This window comes from Sorghum bicolor, chromosome 1 (assembly GCF_000003195.3).
Source record: "Sorghum bicolor cultivar BTx623 chromosome 1, Sorghum_bicolor_NCBIv3, whole genome shotgun sequence".
In the NCBI taxonomy this organism is placed as follows: Eukaryota; Viridiplantae; Streptophyta; class Magnoliopsida; order Poales; family Poaceae; genus Sorghum; species Sorghum bicolor.
In genome coordinates this window covers 8060222-8075175 of record NC_012870.2, presented here as the reverse complement: position 1 = coordinate 8075175, position 14954 = coordinate 8060222, and the positions used below count along the sequence as shown (strand labels likewise).

Sequence of the window (14954 nt, the reverse complement as noted above, 5' to 3'; positions counted from 1 at the left end):
ATAAACAGTGCCATGCATGGCCTACCAGAGGCGGCCACGTGGCAGAACAGTGTCATGCAGCCGGTGTTATTCTAGTATTTGCATATTCATGGATCAAAGTGGCACAGATCGACAAGTTCAGGGGGCACTTTTTCGCGTTTGCAAGTTAATGGACCAAAGTGGCACAGGGCGACAAGTTAAAGGGCCGCCAGTGTATTTTACTCTATATAAAAATATTAGAGAGTAGAAAGCGATTTTTATACAAATAACTCTTCAACTAATAATTTAGAGTGAGATTTAGAAGTATCTTCGGACATGCTCTTATAAGTAAAAAACATATAAACATCATATTGGCTAATTATGCGCGCACGCATAGATGCACTCATGGGTAGATTTTTCTACCCATATTTGTCACTCGTAGGTAGATTTTACCATCGATATTAGCCAAATCAAAGAGAGTCAACAATGTTTAATTTGGGGGGATTACCCCATCCTAGTCGAGGCTATGAATCATGAGTCAATTTTTCAAATTTGGTGAAATAACTATAATCCTTATATTAATTATTAGCCTACAAGGAATGAGATAATGATGTATCAACCTATTTCCATTTCATAAAAAAGTAAGAGATGATAAATTATCTCATTCATCAAACCATACCCTATATATTTTGAGCACTCACGAGGTTTGCAAACCCTTATGGCTGAAATTCAATTCTCGTACACGCATCCTATGCATCACTCAACGATTGGATTGTCATCCCCCATTCCATCAAGTGGCAATAGAATAATTGTTCAAACTTACAATTTTAGTTTTAGACTCCGATCCATGTCGAGCATCTCCAAGAATTTGTCAAATGAGATTGCTATTCTTAAAAATTTGACAAAACAAGAAATTGTAGTCTCCAACAGATTGATAAATCAACTTGGCAATATTAGAAAGTTGCCATTCTTCCCCTCCTCACGGGCATATATGCGCGCGTGTATCGACCGCGCATCGTAGTATCGCGTGCCGTAGCGGCTTCTTCCCGCACGCCCGAGGAAACTTCGTCGTCTCCCTCCCGCGAGATCGGATCCGCACACAGTCATCTGGTTCAGGCGCACAGGGCCGGCCTCCTACTCGACGGCTGTTGCGTGAACTATCTCATCAATTCACGGGCGCAAGGCCGGCCTCCTCCCCGACGGCTGCTGCGTGAGTCATCTCATCAGTTCACGTGCGCACGACCGGCCTCTGCCCCGACGGCTCCTGCTGCTGCGTGGTGCCCTTGATCCAATCAGGTGCTGCGTGGTGCCCTTGATCCAATCAGGTGCGTGGCTGCTTGGGGAGGTGGCCGGCGGTGGAGATAATTGTTGGGAGAGGGAACCTTTACGTGCAGCATAGGAAGGATGACGCGGCAACGACGTCAATCTCGCTGGCTCTGCGAGTGATCGCTAAAAAAAATCTTGTGGGCCTTCTATTTTTGGTTATGGCAAGTCAAGAATAGCAAACTCTTAGAAATGGTCTCTTTTTTTATTTGGTATTTTGTTTTGGGAGTTGGCAAAACACAATATTTACCAAGTAAAAAATAGCAAACTCTTGGAGATGATCATCCACTTCTAGCAGTTACAAGGTTTTCTCAAGCTTGAGAGAGAGAGAAATGGATGGTATAATAACCCACGAGTTTGATATTCTACTGCATGTGAAATTCATAGTTTCATCAGAAGAATAATATATGCAACCAAAACAAACGTGATCGGGTCTTGTTTAGTTCACCTCAAAAACCAAAAAGTTTTCAAGATTTTTCGTCACGTCGAATCTTGCGGCACATGCATGAAGCATTAAATATAAACGAAAACAAAAACTAATTACACAGTTTGCCTGTAAATCACGAGACGAATCTTTTGATCCTATATAGTCCATAATTAGACAATATTTACCACAAACAAACGAAAGTGCTACAGTAGCGAAATCTAAAAAAATTTCGTATCTAAGCAAGGCCCAAATCAGAACGATGAGGAAGAATAAAAAGAGGTCAAACTTCAGAGATTGTTCTATAGCATCCCCAACCCCCCTTTCCATCCCCACCCTTTTTGATGTAAGGGCCTGTTTAGATTGGAGATGAAAATTTTTTGAGTGTCACATCGGATGTGTCGGAAGGATGTCGGGAGAGGTTTTAGAAACTAATAAAAAAAACAAATTACATAGCTCATCAGAAAACTACAAGACAAATCTATTAAGTATAATTAATCTATCATTAGCACATGTGAGTTACTGTAGCACTTAAGGCTAATCATGGAGTAACTAGGCTTAAAAGATCTCTCTCACGTTTTTCAATCAAACTGTGTAATTAGTTTATTTTTTATACATATTTAATGTTCCATGCATCTGTCCAAAGATTCGATGTGATGGACGAAAAAATTTTAGGTAGAGAACTAAACAGGGCCTAAGCCCCTATCAACAATTTTTTGAGCAGAGATGATCAGTTGGTCACGGTTTGGCTGACAAAGAGAAAGTCCTCGAGTGGATCCTATTCGACTCCAATCTTGGTTCCAATTTTTTTTTTTAAAATGTGAACAATACCAATTTCGTTTGTATTTGACAAATATTGTCTAATCATGGACTAACTAGGCTCAAAAGATTTGTCTCGTCAATTCCGATCAAACTGTGTAATTAGTTTTTATTTCTATATATATTTAATACTTCATGCATACATCTAAAGATTCGATGTGACGGAGAATCTGAAAAATTTTGCAAATTTTTTTCAACCAAACAAGGCCCTTGCTTGGCACACCGCACATCGGCACACGGATTCACTCGGCCTACGCGGCTACGCATCGGCACAGTCGGCGCGCTTGAGGCCTCGCGAGTCGCGACTCGACTCTCCCTCCTGTTTCCCGGCCGTCCCCTCCCCCACCAATCCAACTCCAATTCGTCCTCCCCATCGACGCCTCGAGGTTGCCGCGCCCGGCCCAACGCAGCAGCGCCGCGGGGAGGGAGCTGGCGGTAAGGAGAAGGGATCCGATCGGGAAAGTATGAGCTTGGTCTCCGGCGCCCCTCGCCGTCGAGCTCGAATCGGGAGATAAGAAGAATCTGCTGGGGGGGAGCCCCATAGAAGATGGCCTCGCATCCGCACCCGCAGGAGGATAAATCAGACCGCCACAGCGCCGGCGCCGGCGCGTCGAGGGAGCAGGAGCGGCGGCCGTCCAAGGCATGGGGAATCCTCATCTTCGGCCTCATCGGCGTCACCACCGCCAGTTTCGCCGTGCGTTCCCCTCTCCTTCCCTTTCGTTACAATTTCTAGAGGATGCCTATCCCATATGGCGCGACGTGAATGTCTGGCAGCCGTAGCCTGCTTCTCTACTTTCCGTGGTTAGTCTAGCTTGCGCGTCGACCTACTGCTTGCAGCAGTTTGCTCTGCGTAGGCCAATTGGGTATCAAGTGATCCAATTTTATCTTTGACAATACTACAACAGAAACTTTGCTAGTATGGAAACCTTATAATCAGGTAGAGCTTACTAATCATTCGTATGAATTTGGTTTGTAATATTTGCTACTAATGTGAGGTTATTGGCAATTTTGCGTTTCTATCATATTTGTGATATGTACTTCCTCTGGATTGTTTTATTTGTTGCGCTTGCGCTATCTAGTTGTTGTGAAGATTTCATGTATTTGACCTTTTATTTGTGTTCCTGTGGAACTCCAGATTACTCAAGTTCGCAGAAGCGTGGACTGGTTCTACACTCAGGTAATATAATGAGCTATGGGTTATTAATTTGTTATTTTTCTTAATGTAAACCCATACTGTTCTTTAAGCGTGTGTCCTCCTTAGCCAAGGAGGACAACACTATAGATCCTCACTTGACAAGTCTTAGCCTGACAAGTGTCAAGACAAATATAATGTAATGAATTTAAGTCCCAAAATCTCTCAGGCCTTCGATATGTGGTTGTGACATTAGGTGGTATTTTTAGGTGAAATCAGTAGAGAAGGGTTTCTAGGTCAATATGATCTCCCAGGATAATTGCTAGTTTTTCCCTCTATGTATCACCCTTCTATGCCTAATATTGCACTGCAATAGGGCAGTAGGGTGACCCTCTGCATCAGGCCTTGTCCCCTGTCAATTCCACCTAGTCGAAGGGTTTGCTCTGGGAAAGTGCTATCTAGTTGAAGTCATGGAGTTGATTATACTTTCCTGTTTTTGATTTATGATCATATGATTCCGTCCTATGCTTGCTTATACTTGGTTACTTTATAACTCTTTGAAAATAGACTTATACGCTCGTTTCCTTCAAAAGTTGAATAAAGTGCAGACAACATCATCTTGGAGGTATACAAGTAATAGCTCAAGTCGTGGAAGTTTCAGTGAGGAAACTAAGAAAAGATATTATCAGCGAATGCAGCAGGAATATGAAGAGGAACAAGAGAGAGTTGTGAGTTTACATATATTCATATTTTTTTTCCTGTATTCAACAATCAACACAAGTGTGGTACACTTATCTTATCTTCAATGCGCAGATGGAAATTTGAGATTACATGTATCACTACCAGATATATATTTTCAGTGTACTTGCATTGAGCATTGAGATATCACTTTTAATCCGTGAGTATGCTGACCTTTTGTCTGCTTAAAATTTTCCAGCAAAGAATAAGGCATATGCAAAGTGTTTTCAACAGAGAGAGGAATAAATTTAGACGAGGTTATGAAAGCTGGAGGGAGAATGGCCCTCCTGGTGGCTACAATTACATCCCTCGGGATGATTGGTATTGGCAGACTGATACTTCTCACTCGGAACATAAAAATAGACGGACATACACACCGGCGGGACCTAGGGTTTATCCTATGTCGCATCACTATGCAGTTCTTGGTCTTGACAGGTCTTCATTCAAACCTCTTGCTGTGAATTTGTGCTCATCTTTTGATCTAGTTGTGACATGGTAGACTGTCTTGGACTAATATTCAGTCCTTGGCCTTTAATTCTGTATTTATGAGCTGAGCCAATTGATTTGCTCTGTGCTTTTCTCAAATCAATATTTCCCTGTTGCACAACAAACTCCCTATTTATCTTTGTTGTATGGTATTGACAAGCACTTTCTTGTTGCACAATGCTTTTCCCATACTTTTTTGAAAGTACATTTTGCTAGTTTATTGTCATTTTACTGCTCTTGTTTTTAAAAAAGAAGAAACTGTAAACTGGTATTGAATATTGTTTTATTGGACAATGATTTTTTCATCCCTGTTTTCTGTGATTCCACTGCCTTTTGTTGAACTTTGAAAATCAATATACTGCATTCAAAATGCCAAATCTCATACAGTTGTTTTCCTGATAAAACATATTTCTTCCTTTGTAGATCACGTGCGACGCCATATACAGATGCAGAAGTGAAGGTAACACAATTTATCTGTCATGCTATTGTTCCTTGTGCCCTGCATTTTCATATGTCTGGAGGACTTCTTGTCTCTCTCTCCTAACATTAATGATAACACTCATGTTGAACATTATACAAATCAAAATCAAACTATAAGATTCCCAACTTAGCTATCTGCAAAAAAAATTTTCACTTAAATTTGATTGGTATTGGTATATTGGATAGTGAGGGTTTCCATGGCTTCTTGTTTAGAGTTATATACGGAGTATGAAAATACTTCATGGATGGTTATATTTGTCAAGGTTATTGCTTTTCACTGTCTCCTTTGAGTTTACTATAATCAAATGTTCCATACTTTAATTTCTTTTTAGTTTTATAACGGAGCTGATTATGAGGGTGATGACTGAGAATTTTGTATTTTATAAAGAGGCACACTTCTCTCTTCTTCTTAAGCAAGAGACAGTTTATGGCCCAAATATAAATATTCATTCCATAGCCATTCTATTGGAAATTCTTTGGGACTATTGGAGTTGTGGTTAGTTGGGGAGATAGACTGGGTAGATTCATAAGAGTGATGAGTTATGTTTGTAGGAAGGTCCTTTTTTTTTGGCAGGATTAGGGTTATGTATATCTTACTTGATCTATGGTCTTCTGCTCTTGTTATCTGACTTTCAGACTTCACCTGCTGCAGACTGCTTTTAGAACAAAAGCGATGGAAGTCCATCCTGATCAAAATCAAGATGATAGAGGTAAACATCTCCTTTTCTCCATGTACAGTGCGTTTCTTCCAACCATTCCAATGTAGTTGCTTCGTGATGGTCATTATTAACGCCATGAATGTTTGGATTGGTGCAGAGGGTGCAGAAGAGAAGTTCAAGGAGGTTGTCAAGTCTTACGAAGCAATTAAATTGGAGAGAAAAAATGGTGTAAGTTGATGCAGACTTCCAATGTGATCGGTCATGCGGGAAAGACTGGGATCAGTTGTAAACTGCCTTGTATATGTAATCAGCTGTTGCCGGCAGCTTGATGAAATTGTATCGGCTGTTGCTGTTGAGGGCCTGTGCCCTGTAGCACGAGTTCCATTTATGAGCTTGTGCGATGTAGACTAGGATAGGTTCAAAAGATGTGTTTTTGTTCTCATTTAGCCACTAGCTTGACGTCCTCACGTGCATAAATGCCATAAACTTGACAAGTGGACTGGACCACAAGGGCGAGCACTTTTGTTGCCACTGGGAGTTGTATTCACTGCTCAATACCTGGTGATTTCCTTTTCATTTGGTGGAAACTGATACCTGATCCGAAAAATAACTGAACATAGCATAGTGTTCATTTGTCTGCCGTATTGTGTTCATTTGTATTTTGTAACGATGCATCATTGTCAAGAAATCTATTCTTGGACTTCAGCGCATCTAGAACACCGTTGAACTTAAGTGGGGATAATTCATACGGTGGGTTATAGTTAGGTCCAGTTTGGTACAATGAACTGTCTTTTTTGCTAAACACTTTATGGGTGAAATTGTTTTTCTTGTCTTATAAAGACATGAATTGGGATGAACTTGAAAAAAAGTAGCTTATCTTAGCTTCATCTCACATATTATAGTTATTTTATTATTTATTTCTTGCTTTATCATGTGAAGCTGTTTTATCAGACACGTTCCAAAACAGCTCAGTTTTAAGAAAGCTGCTTATGAAATTATTTTGCAAAAAACAGCTTATAGAGTGAAGCTGAGCTGTGGCAAAATTGAAGTCGAGCAAATTACAGCTGAAAATGAGACAAGGCTTTGTTTAGTTTCAAATTTTTTTGCAAAATGGGTACCGTAGTATTTTTGTTTGTATTTGACAAATATTATTTAATCATAGACTAATTAGATTTAAAAGATTTATTTCGTAAATTACAGTTTGTCTATATTTAATGCTCTATGCATACGCCGTAAGATTTGATATAATAGAGAATCTGAATTTTTTGCAAAATTTTTTAGAACTAAGGCCTTGTTTAGATCTATTTTTTTTATTTTAACATTGTAGCACTTTTGTTTTTATCTGTCAAACATTGTCCACAAACATTGTCCAATCATAGAGTAACTAGGTTTAAAAGATTCGTATCGCAATTTACAAGAAAATTGTATAATTAGTTATTTTTTATTTATATTTAATGTTCCATGCAAATGTCGTAAGATTCGACGTGATAGAGAATTTTTAAAGTTTTGGTTTTTTTTTTTGCGTAAACAAGACCCTTGTGAGGCAATTTTCACTGTCGATACAGCAGTTTCCGCAGGTCTTGCTTAGTTCTAAAAAATTTTGCAAAATTTTTCAGATTTCCTATCATATCGAATCTTAGACGCATGCATGTAGTATTAAATATAGACGAAAACAAAAACTAATTACACAGTTTGTCTGTAAATCACGAGACGAATCTTTTGAGCCTAGTTAGTCTATAATTGGACAATATTTGTCAAATACAAACAAAAGTGCTACAATGCCGATTTCTCAAAACATTTTGGAACTGGCCTTGTTTAGTTCCAAAAATTTTTGGGAAATCGACACTGTAGCACTTTCGTTTGTATTTGACAAATATTGTCCAATCATAGACTAACTAGACTTAAAAGATTCGTCTCGTCAATTTCGACCAAACTGTGCAATTAGTTTTTTATTTTCGTCTATATTTAATACTCTATATATGCGTCTAAAGATTCGATGTGATGGGGAATCTGAAAAATTTTGCAAAATTTTGCAGGAACTAAACAAGGCCTAAACGCCGATTTCTCAAAACATTTTGGAACTAAACAAGTTTGTTTAGTTCGCAAAATTTTTTGTTTTTGGCTACTGTAGCATTTCGTTTTTATTTGACAAACATTGTCCAATCACGGAGTAACTAGGCTCAAAAGATTTATCTCACAAATTACCGATAAACTGTGCAGTTAGTTTTTATTTTCGTCTATATTTAATGTTTCATACATGCGACCAAAGATTCGATTTGGTCGGAAATCTTGAAAATTTTTACGAACTAGACAAGAAGGCAGGCCTGCCTGAGTGCATTTCGCATCGCTGCATCTCGTCCGCCACGGGCCACAGCCAGCCCCCGCCAGTCCGCGACCATGCGGTGCCTCCTCTCCACCCCTCTCCGCCGCGGTCTCTCCACCGCCGCCGCCGACGATCCTAGCCTAGCCTCCTCCGCGGAGCACGCGTACCGGCTCCTCCGCCGCCACCACTCCGACCCGCAGAGGCTCGCCGCCGCGCTGTCCGCGTCGGGTCTCGACGCCTCCTCGCCGCACCTCCTCGACGCCGTTCTGCGCCGCTGCGGCGCCGCCTCCTCCCTCGCGCTGCACTTCTTCCACTGGTGCTCCCCGTCGCTGCCCTCGCCGCTCCCGTCCTCCCTGGCGCTCCTCGCCAAGTCCTTCTCCCGCGCCTCCTCCGCGCCGTCCCCGTCCCTCCTCGCGCCGCTCCCCTCTCAACTCCTCGGCCCCTCCCTCCTCTGCCCCGTCCTGCGCCGCCTCCCGCAACCACGCCTCCTGCCGTTCGCGCTCTCACTGCTCTCCGCCCGCCCCGACCACGACCAGCCCGCCCTCTTTCTTTCCCTCCTCGAGTCTCTCTCCAAGGCCGGCCACGTCGTCACCGCCGAGCAGCTTGTCGAGGAGCCCCAGACCCGGTTCCCGCTTTCGCTCCGCCACTACACGGCCCTGCTCTACGGATGGTGCCGCCAGGGCAAGCTCGACGAGGCCAAGCACGTGCTCGCTCGCATGAAGGCTGCGGATGTCGCCCTTGACGTTGTCGCCTTCAACACCCTGCTCGCTGGCTTCGTCGCGGACGGGAGGTTCGAGGACGCGTTCGAGCTGACGGGGCAGATGGAGCAGCGTGGCTGCCCGCCGAACGCGGTGTCGTACACCACTCTGATTCAGGGGCTGGGTGCGAGGGGGAGAGTTGATGAGGCCATGCGGGTGTTTGTGGAAATGCGAAGGAAGGGGTGCGCGCCCGATGCTGTCACGTACGGCACCCTGGTTAGCACGTTTTGCAAGGCTGGCAAGATATCCCAGGGGTACGAGTTCTTGGACGCCATATCAAGGGATGGCCTGCGGGTGGACGCTGCTGTGTACCATGGTTTCTTTGTTGCACACGAGAAGAAGGAGCAGCTTGAGGAGTGCTTGGAGCTGATGGAGAGGATGCGGGAGTGCCGGTGTCCACCAGACCTCAAGATATACAATGTGGTGATTCGGTTGGCCTGCAGGCTTGGGGAGACCAAGCAAGCCATGTCATTGTGGAATGAGATGGAAACTGGTGGGCTCAGCCCTGGGGTCGATACATTTGCTATCATGGTGAATGGCCTTGTTGGGCAGGGTTTGCTGGTTGAGGCATGTAGTTATTTTAAAGACATGGTTGGGAGGGGGCTCTTTGTTGCGCCGCAATATGGGGTGCTCAAGGATCTCCTCAATGCGTTGGTCAGAGATGAGAAACTTGAGCTTGCGAAGGATGTATGGGAATGTATTGCGAGCAAAGGCTGTGAGCTCAATGTGAGTGCATGGACTATCTGGATACATGCATTGTATGCGAAGAAACATGTCAAGGAGGCCTGCCTGTATTGCTTAGACATGCTAGAGGCAGGGGTGATGCCACAGCCTGACACATTTGCAAAGTTGATGAAGGGGCTTAAGAAGCTGTACAACCGTCAGATTGCTGCTGAGATCACTGAGAAGGTTAGGAAGATGGCGGAGGAGAGACATGTTAGCTTTAAGATGTATAAGAGACGTGGGGTGAGGGATCTTGAAGCGAAACCCAAGGCAAAGAGGAGAGGTCAGAAACAGAGGCGTCAGGGACAGCGTGGTCATGGTCAGTCTAGTAGGAATGCTGACATTTTGGATGCTTCTGATGAAGTAGATTTTTCTGGCTAATTTGAAATAGAATTCATTGAGGGCAATGCATCTCTGCTTATTTGAACTGCTTTGGGGAGTGATAGACTTGCTAAGCATTAGGCAATAAAGGAGTGCTGGTGATCAGGCCTGACCATCATCATATTATTCTTATGCTGAAGATGTATCAGGTTTGCTGTCTTCAGGCAAGAGCCAAGCAGTACTTTGATTATATACGAAGTTGTGTGACAAGGGTTATTGACCCTGAGGAGGTAACTGTTTTTGTAGAAGAATATGATGGTTGATTTAATTGGTCTGCATCAATTTGTACATTGTATTTTTAAAAGTTGTCATCTAGCAGTCACCTAGGCCTTTTTAAGTCGAGGTTGTAGTGTTATGTAATTCAAATACACGAAGAGGAAAACATATATTATAGAAATTCTATTTGCTTTGAAGGAAAAAGAGTAAAATCCCAAACCGAGATCATCTGTATGATATACTCGTTGCTGACTTATTGGACAAGTCTTCAAAAGCAAGAGGTGGCTATCCAGGTGGAACATGGTGCAGCAGTCCTGAAGTCGGTGGTCCTGCACTTCAATCAACAAGCGCATGAGGGAAAAAGCAATATGACGATCAGCAAGTGAACTAACATGTAGCGCTCTATCTAGGATTCCAGCCTGTGTGTGACTAATGATATAGCCATGCTTGGCTTGTAGCAAGGAACGATAGAACAGCGTTTGTGCGGTTGATCTTTGGCAGTGTGCTTGCGGTCTAGCTTTGTCACTTGACTTTTAAGTGGTTTCTCGATGCCACTTCGGCTGGACCCTTGGGTGTCCAGGGAGGTCGGCAGTTCTTTTTCGTTCTTAAATCTTAATACTTTACGTTATACATGTTATCAAACTCCTGTAATTTTGATGTTTGACAGTAATGGAATTCGGTTTTGACCGTGGTGAAGAAAAAGAAAAAGATTACCAGCCTGATCAGAAGTGCTGCACAGCAAGGACTTCACATCTACACCAGCTGGAATGAAGAAATTAGACAGCCGACAGCTGCAGCTGCTACAGAAATAGCACTGCCGAGCAGACAGCAGACCCTACCTTTTGTATGAGGTTATAGTGTTGTTTTAATTCAATTATGGTACTGTAATACTTTTGTTTGTATTTGACAATTATTGTTCAACCATTAACTAGGCTCAAAAGATTTGTCTAACAAATTACAGACAACTTGCAATTAGTTGTTTTTTTAATCTATATTTAATGCTCTATGTGTATGCTGCAAGATTCGATGTGATGGGGAACAAAAGTTTTTGGATTTTGTTTGTAACCAAACAAGGCCTATGCTTGAGAGAGTATAAACTTACAATGCTGTTTTCAGCAGATTGTTATGACTTTTGCTAAGACCCGAAAGTCGAGTGAAAGAGATTGCTGAAGATCACTCAAGGCTGGCTGGTGGATGGAAATCATGTAGGTTCTCAACGTAGCTGATATGTGAATCATATTTTTAAGAGTATTATCACTGAACTTTATAGGTTATTGCTGAGGAAGTGATTTTGTTATTTAGACCGCGTGGCGCTGGCATCTTATACAATTTATTGAATTTTAACTGTCATTGCATCATTTGTCTCTGCATGTGACTGGTATGAATGTGTGGTTCCTATTATCACACAGGGTTTCTCCACTTACCCGTACTGGTTCAATAGAATTTCTCCTGCATGTTCACCGTTCAGTCTCCCACTAGACCAACGTAACCTTGGGGGTACACCATTTTCTAAATTCTGATGCATTACGATGATCTAGTGCATCTGATGATCATATTTCAAGAATTTTGTGCACTCTGTAGAATTTTATAGGGCTTGTTTGGTACAGCTTACAACAGCTTCATGAGCTGTTATGACCTGTTTTTTTTTACCAAACACTTATTTCTAAAACAGCTTCATGAGTGAAGCTGTTTTTCTTCTCCTTGGGATAAAGCTGAAAAAAGTAGCTTATTACAGCTCTCTCCCTCATTTTTCTCTCTCTCTCATCTATGCATAAAGTAGTTGGTGAAGCTATTTTACCAAACACTTTTTCCAAAACAGCTCAGCTTCATATAGAAAGCTGTTCATAGAGCTATTTTCTAAAAAACAGCTTTACTAGTGAAGTTGAGCTGTGCCAAACAAGTACATCAAACTGTTTGCAGATTATTTTTCTGGGAACAACTGGTGCATTGATCTTCTTGATGAAATGGTCACAGGCATTTAGGACATGCATGATGCATGATGCATCCGAGCTCATGCAGTGATGGTCACGGGTGGGCATGTAGGAAATGACGTGTTTTGGTCAATGAGAACACACATTTCACATTCTGCTCCACCAAAGGATTCCACTCCACAGATTAAGATTACAAAAACTAAAATGTTCAACTAAGAATCTTAGACCTGCAGTCAGTAAAACCCTTCTAGGCTTAGTAAAGAAGTGCAGTGTAAATCATCTTTTCCTCTTGCCATGCATCTTCGATTCACTCTTTGGGTTGCCGCTTGCTGGTGACTTGGATGCAATTGCTGAGCTCCACAGTGCTCTCTCAACATCCGAGGGTGTGAAACTTTCTTCTCCTATGCTCAGTTCCTTCAGGATCAACATAAATATCAGCCAAATAGCATCAAGCTGTGTATGCAAATACAAATTGTTATTTTTACTCAATGTTCAGCTGATTTTGATGAGTCTGAAATCTGTATTTGAAATGGCACTTGCAACCTAAGAGCATCACCATAGTTCTAAAAAAAAAATGGTAAATCAATGAGTTTTCCAAGTGGCTAAAAAACGTTGGGAGCACATTTGTTAGGTTTCTCCAATCATTTCCAAAATCCCATTCCTAAAAGATAGAATCAACCATTTGTTAGGATCAACATAAATATGAGCCAAATAGCATCAGGAATCCCGGACTACTTCTAAATCACCCAACCATTTTTTATACTTTCTTTCTCTCTTCTATATTTGCATTGGGAACCCTGTCCTTGCTCTTTATTTTCCCCACGTCCTCCACCTCCATATTGGGCGATTGATACGCACACGTATATTTCAACACTATTAGATCGATTTCCCCAAGTGCAGAAAGATTGAGAGTTCAGATAAGGAGTTGTTGGAGAACAGTTTTGTTCAATCTTGCTAAAAATTCAAGTTTGGGAGTGAGTTTTGGGAACTCTTGGAGATGCTCTAATTGAACTAGTGTTATATAGGCCAGAGTTAGCACTGCAGAGGTTGCAAGCTTTCAACATACTGTAAAATGCTTTATAACTATTGCCCCAGTGTGCCAACTGGAGCTTGGATCAGAAAGTCAAGCAGGTGAAAAATTGCCAGAGTGTCTTGGTGCATGCAATTTACCAGCATACGCCTCAAGTTTCATACAAGTAAATCAGGATCCTTTCTAGTGATAGCCCTTTAATGTAGAAATCCATGTTTTACAACATACTAATAATTACATTTCAAGCCTTAAAGAAGCACAATGATCTCTTCCAATTTATCCAGGCTCAAAGGGTGGAACAAAATTATGCACTAAGTTACTTTGGTATGTGGACTATGATACTTTTTAGCTTTGGCAAAACTAAACAATTATGACTGCTTCCTCCGTTCCAAATTATAAGACGTTTTGACTTTTGTAGATACATTATTTTTACTATGTATCTAGTAGACATAGTGACATACATATCTAGAAAAGCTAAAACGTCTTATAATTTGGAATGGACTATAACATAAACAAAGCATTAAACAGCTGCAAACTGCAGCCACCCGAGCAACTGACTCAAAACCGTAAGATTAGATTTAGTTGCACTGAATACTTCAGACGACCAGAAGAAGTAGCTAAGCTTTGCAAACGTTGTTGGCAATTTGCCATCCGTCTCAAATGCAGAAGCCGTACCTTTGCTTTTGCTTGCAATTTGTCAGCAAATGAAAGGTACTGCTTCAGAGTGTACTCCTTTGCATTGCCCAAGGCTGCTAGCATCGCCTACACAAGATCCGATCAAGGTCACAGCACTACATTGCAGTCCCCACGCGCAGAAACGTACAAGACATTTTATACACCAAGGCTCACCTCGTCAGACATGAACGGTGCGACATCAGGTGCATACGCGGCGAGCACGGCGGACGCAGTGGCAGGTCCGACTCCCTTGAGCAAGGTGAGCTCGGTGATGGCCCTTCTGAGGTCGGGCAAAGCCGCGAACGCCTTGCGCGACGCCGTCTCCACCACGGCGTCGTCCAAGCCCTTGACGAAATCCATCAGCCTCGGTCTGGCAACAAAAACCCAATCTTAATCGAATCGGTAGCATACTTGTGAACAAATTCCAGCAACACAAGGACCGGATCACGCCCTAATAGGATCCAAAAGTTGGAGCGCGGAAGAAGCTAGCAACAGCATGATAGTAGAAGAAAGGCAGACGGACTGACCTCCACTTGCCGCGTGAGAGCTTCCACTGGAGGAGGCGCACCAGCTCGGGCTTGGCGAGGAAGGGGTCCGGGTCACGGCAGCGCAGGAGGGCGGGGAGGTCGTGGCGGTAGAAGGAGTCCACTGCCACGAGGTCGGGTTTGTCCAGGGCCGCGAGACGGCGGTCGTACGCGGCCAGCGCCGCGCGCCACGCCGCCGCGTCGCCGCTCGCGAAGCCCACCGTCTCGGCCATCGTTAGCGCGGCGCGTTGCACGGGGAGCCGGCGACCGTCGACAAATGTGGGGAGCAACCCGCAGCAACTGCGACTGCGAGTGAATCCGGCGGCTATTTCTCATCGACTCGGCGGAACACCAAAACCACCGGTCGGGGTTCC

At 42.9% G+C, this 14954-nt stretch overlaps 3 protein-coding genes across 7 annotated transcripts; 2 read left to right on the top strand and 1 right to left on the bottom strand.

The window, feature by feature from the left end:
- LOC8060538 lies at positions 2769–6659 on the top strand. 2 transcript variants are annotated; one of them, XM_002466484.2, is made up of 7 exons: positions 2769–3218; positions 3660–3701; positions 4250–4384; positions 4594–4829; positions 5304–5340; positions 6013–6070; positions 6177–6659. In XM_002466484.2, the coding sequence occupies exons 1-7, from the start codon at positions 3072–3074 to the stop codon at positions 6254–6256; spliced, it is 735 nt and encodes a 244-aa protein (XP_002466529.1). In that variant the 5' UTR covers positions 2769–3071; the 3' UTR covers positions 6257–6659. The 2 variants fall into 2 exon arrangements, with proteins under 2 accessions (XP_002466529.1, XP_021307023.1); XM_021451348.1 differs by having other exon boundaries at positions 2773–3218; positions 5997–6070.
- On the top strand, positions 8340–12066 carry LOC8059963 (pentatricopeptide repeat-containing protein At3g49730). Of its 3 annotated transcripts, none has more exons than XM_002466483.2 (2): positions 8340–10142; positions 11088–12066. In XM_002466483.2, the coding sequence occupies exons 1-2, from the start codon at positions 8417–8419 to the stop codon at positions 11189–11191; spliced, it is 1830 nt and encodes a 609-aa protein (XP_002466528.2). In that variant the 5' UTR covers positions 8340–8416; the 3' UTR covers positions 11192–12066. The 3 variants fall into 3 exon arrangements, 1 of the variants encoding a protein (XP_002466528.2); XR_002451271.1 differs by having other exon boundaries at positions 8343–10434; positions 11088–11116; XR_002451270.1 differs by lacking the exon at positions 11088–12066 and adding an exon at positions 10619–11071 and having other exon boundaries at positions 8343–10434.
- LOC8060537 lies at positions 12350–14940 on the bottom strand. 2 transcript variants are annotated; one of them, XM_021461268.1, is made up of 4 exons: positions 14584–14940; positions 14231–14426; positions 14057–14143; positions 12350–12804 (listed from the first exon to the last, which is right to left on the bottom strand). In XM_021461268.1, the coding sequence occupies exons 1-4, from the start codon at positions 14811–14813 to the stop codon at positions 12628–12630; spliced, it is 690 nt and encodes a 229-aa protein (XP_021316943.1). In that variant the 5' UTR covers positions 14814–14940; the 3' UTR covers positions 12350–12627. The 2 variants fall into 2 exon arrangements, with proteins under 2 accessions (XP_021316943.1, XP_002463946.1); XM_002463901.2 differs by having other exon boundaries at positions 12350–12765; positions 14584–14936.

Bases quoted from the DNA above. Each gene is read 5' to 3' on its own strand.
- LOC8060538 (XM_002466484.2), top strand. From the start codon at position 3,072: ATGGCCTCGCATCCGCACCCGCAGGAGGATAAATCAGACCGCCACAGC. The intron at 3,219-3,659 runs GTGCGTTCCCCT...GTGGAACTCCAG, and splicing joins TCACCACCGCCAGTTTCGCC to ATTACTCAAGTTCGCAGAAG. The intron at 5,341-6,012 runs GTAACACAATTT...CACCTGCTGCAG, and splicing joins ATACAGATGCAGAAGTGAAG to ACTGCTTTTAGAACAAAAGC.
- LOC8059963 (XM_002466483.2), top strand. From the start codon at position 8,417: ATGCGGTGCCTCCTCTCCACCCCTCTCCGCCGCGGTCTCTCCACCGCC. The intron at 10,143-11,087 runs GTCAGTCTAGTA...GATGTTTGACAG, and splicing joins TCAGGGACAGCGTGGTCATG to TAATGGAATTCGGTTTTGAC.
- LOC8060537 (XM_021461268.1), bottom strand. From the start codon at position 14,813: ATGGCCGAGACGGTGGGCTTCGCGAGCGGCGACGCGGCGGCGTGGCGC. The intron at 14,144-14,230 runs GTGAGCCTTGGT...GATCTTGTGTAG, and splicing joins CACCGTTCATGTCTGACGAG to GCGATGCTAGCAGCCTTGGG. The intron at 12,805-14,056 runs GTACGGCTTCTG...TTGCATACACAG, and splicing joins AATTGCAAGCAAAAGCAAAG to CTTGATGCTATTTGGCTGAT.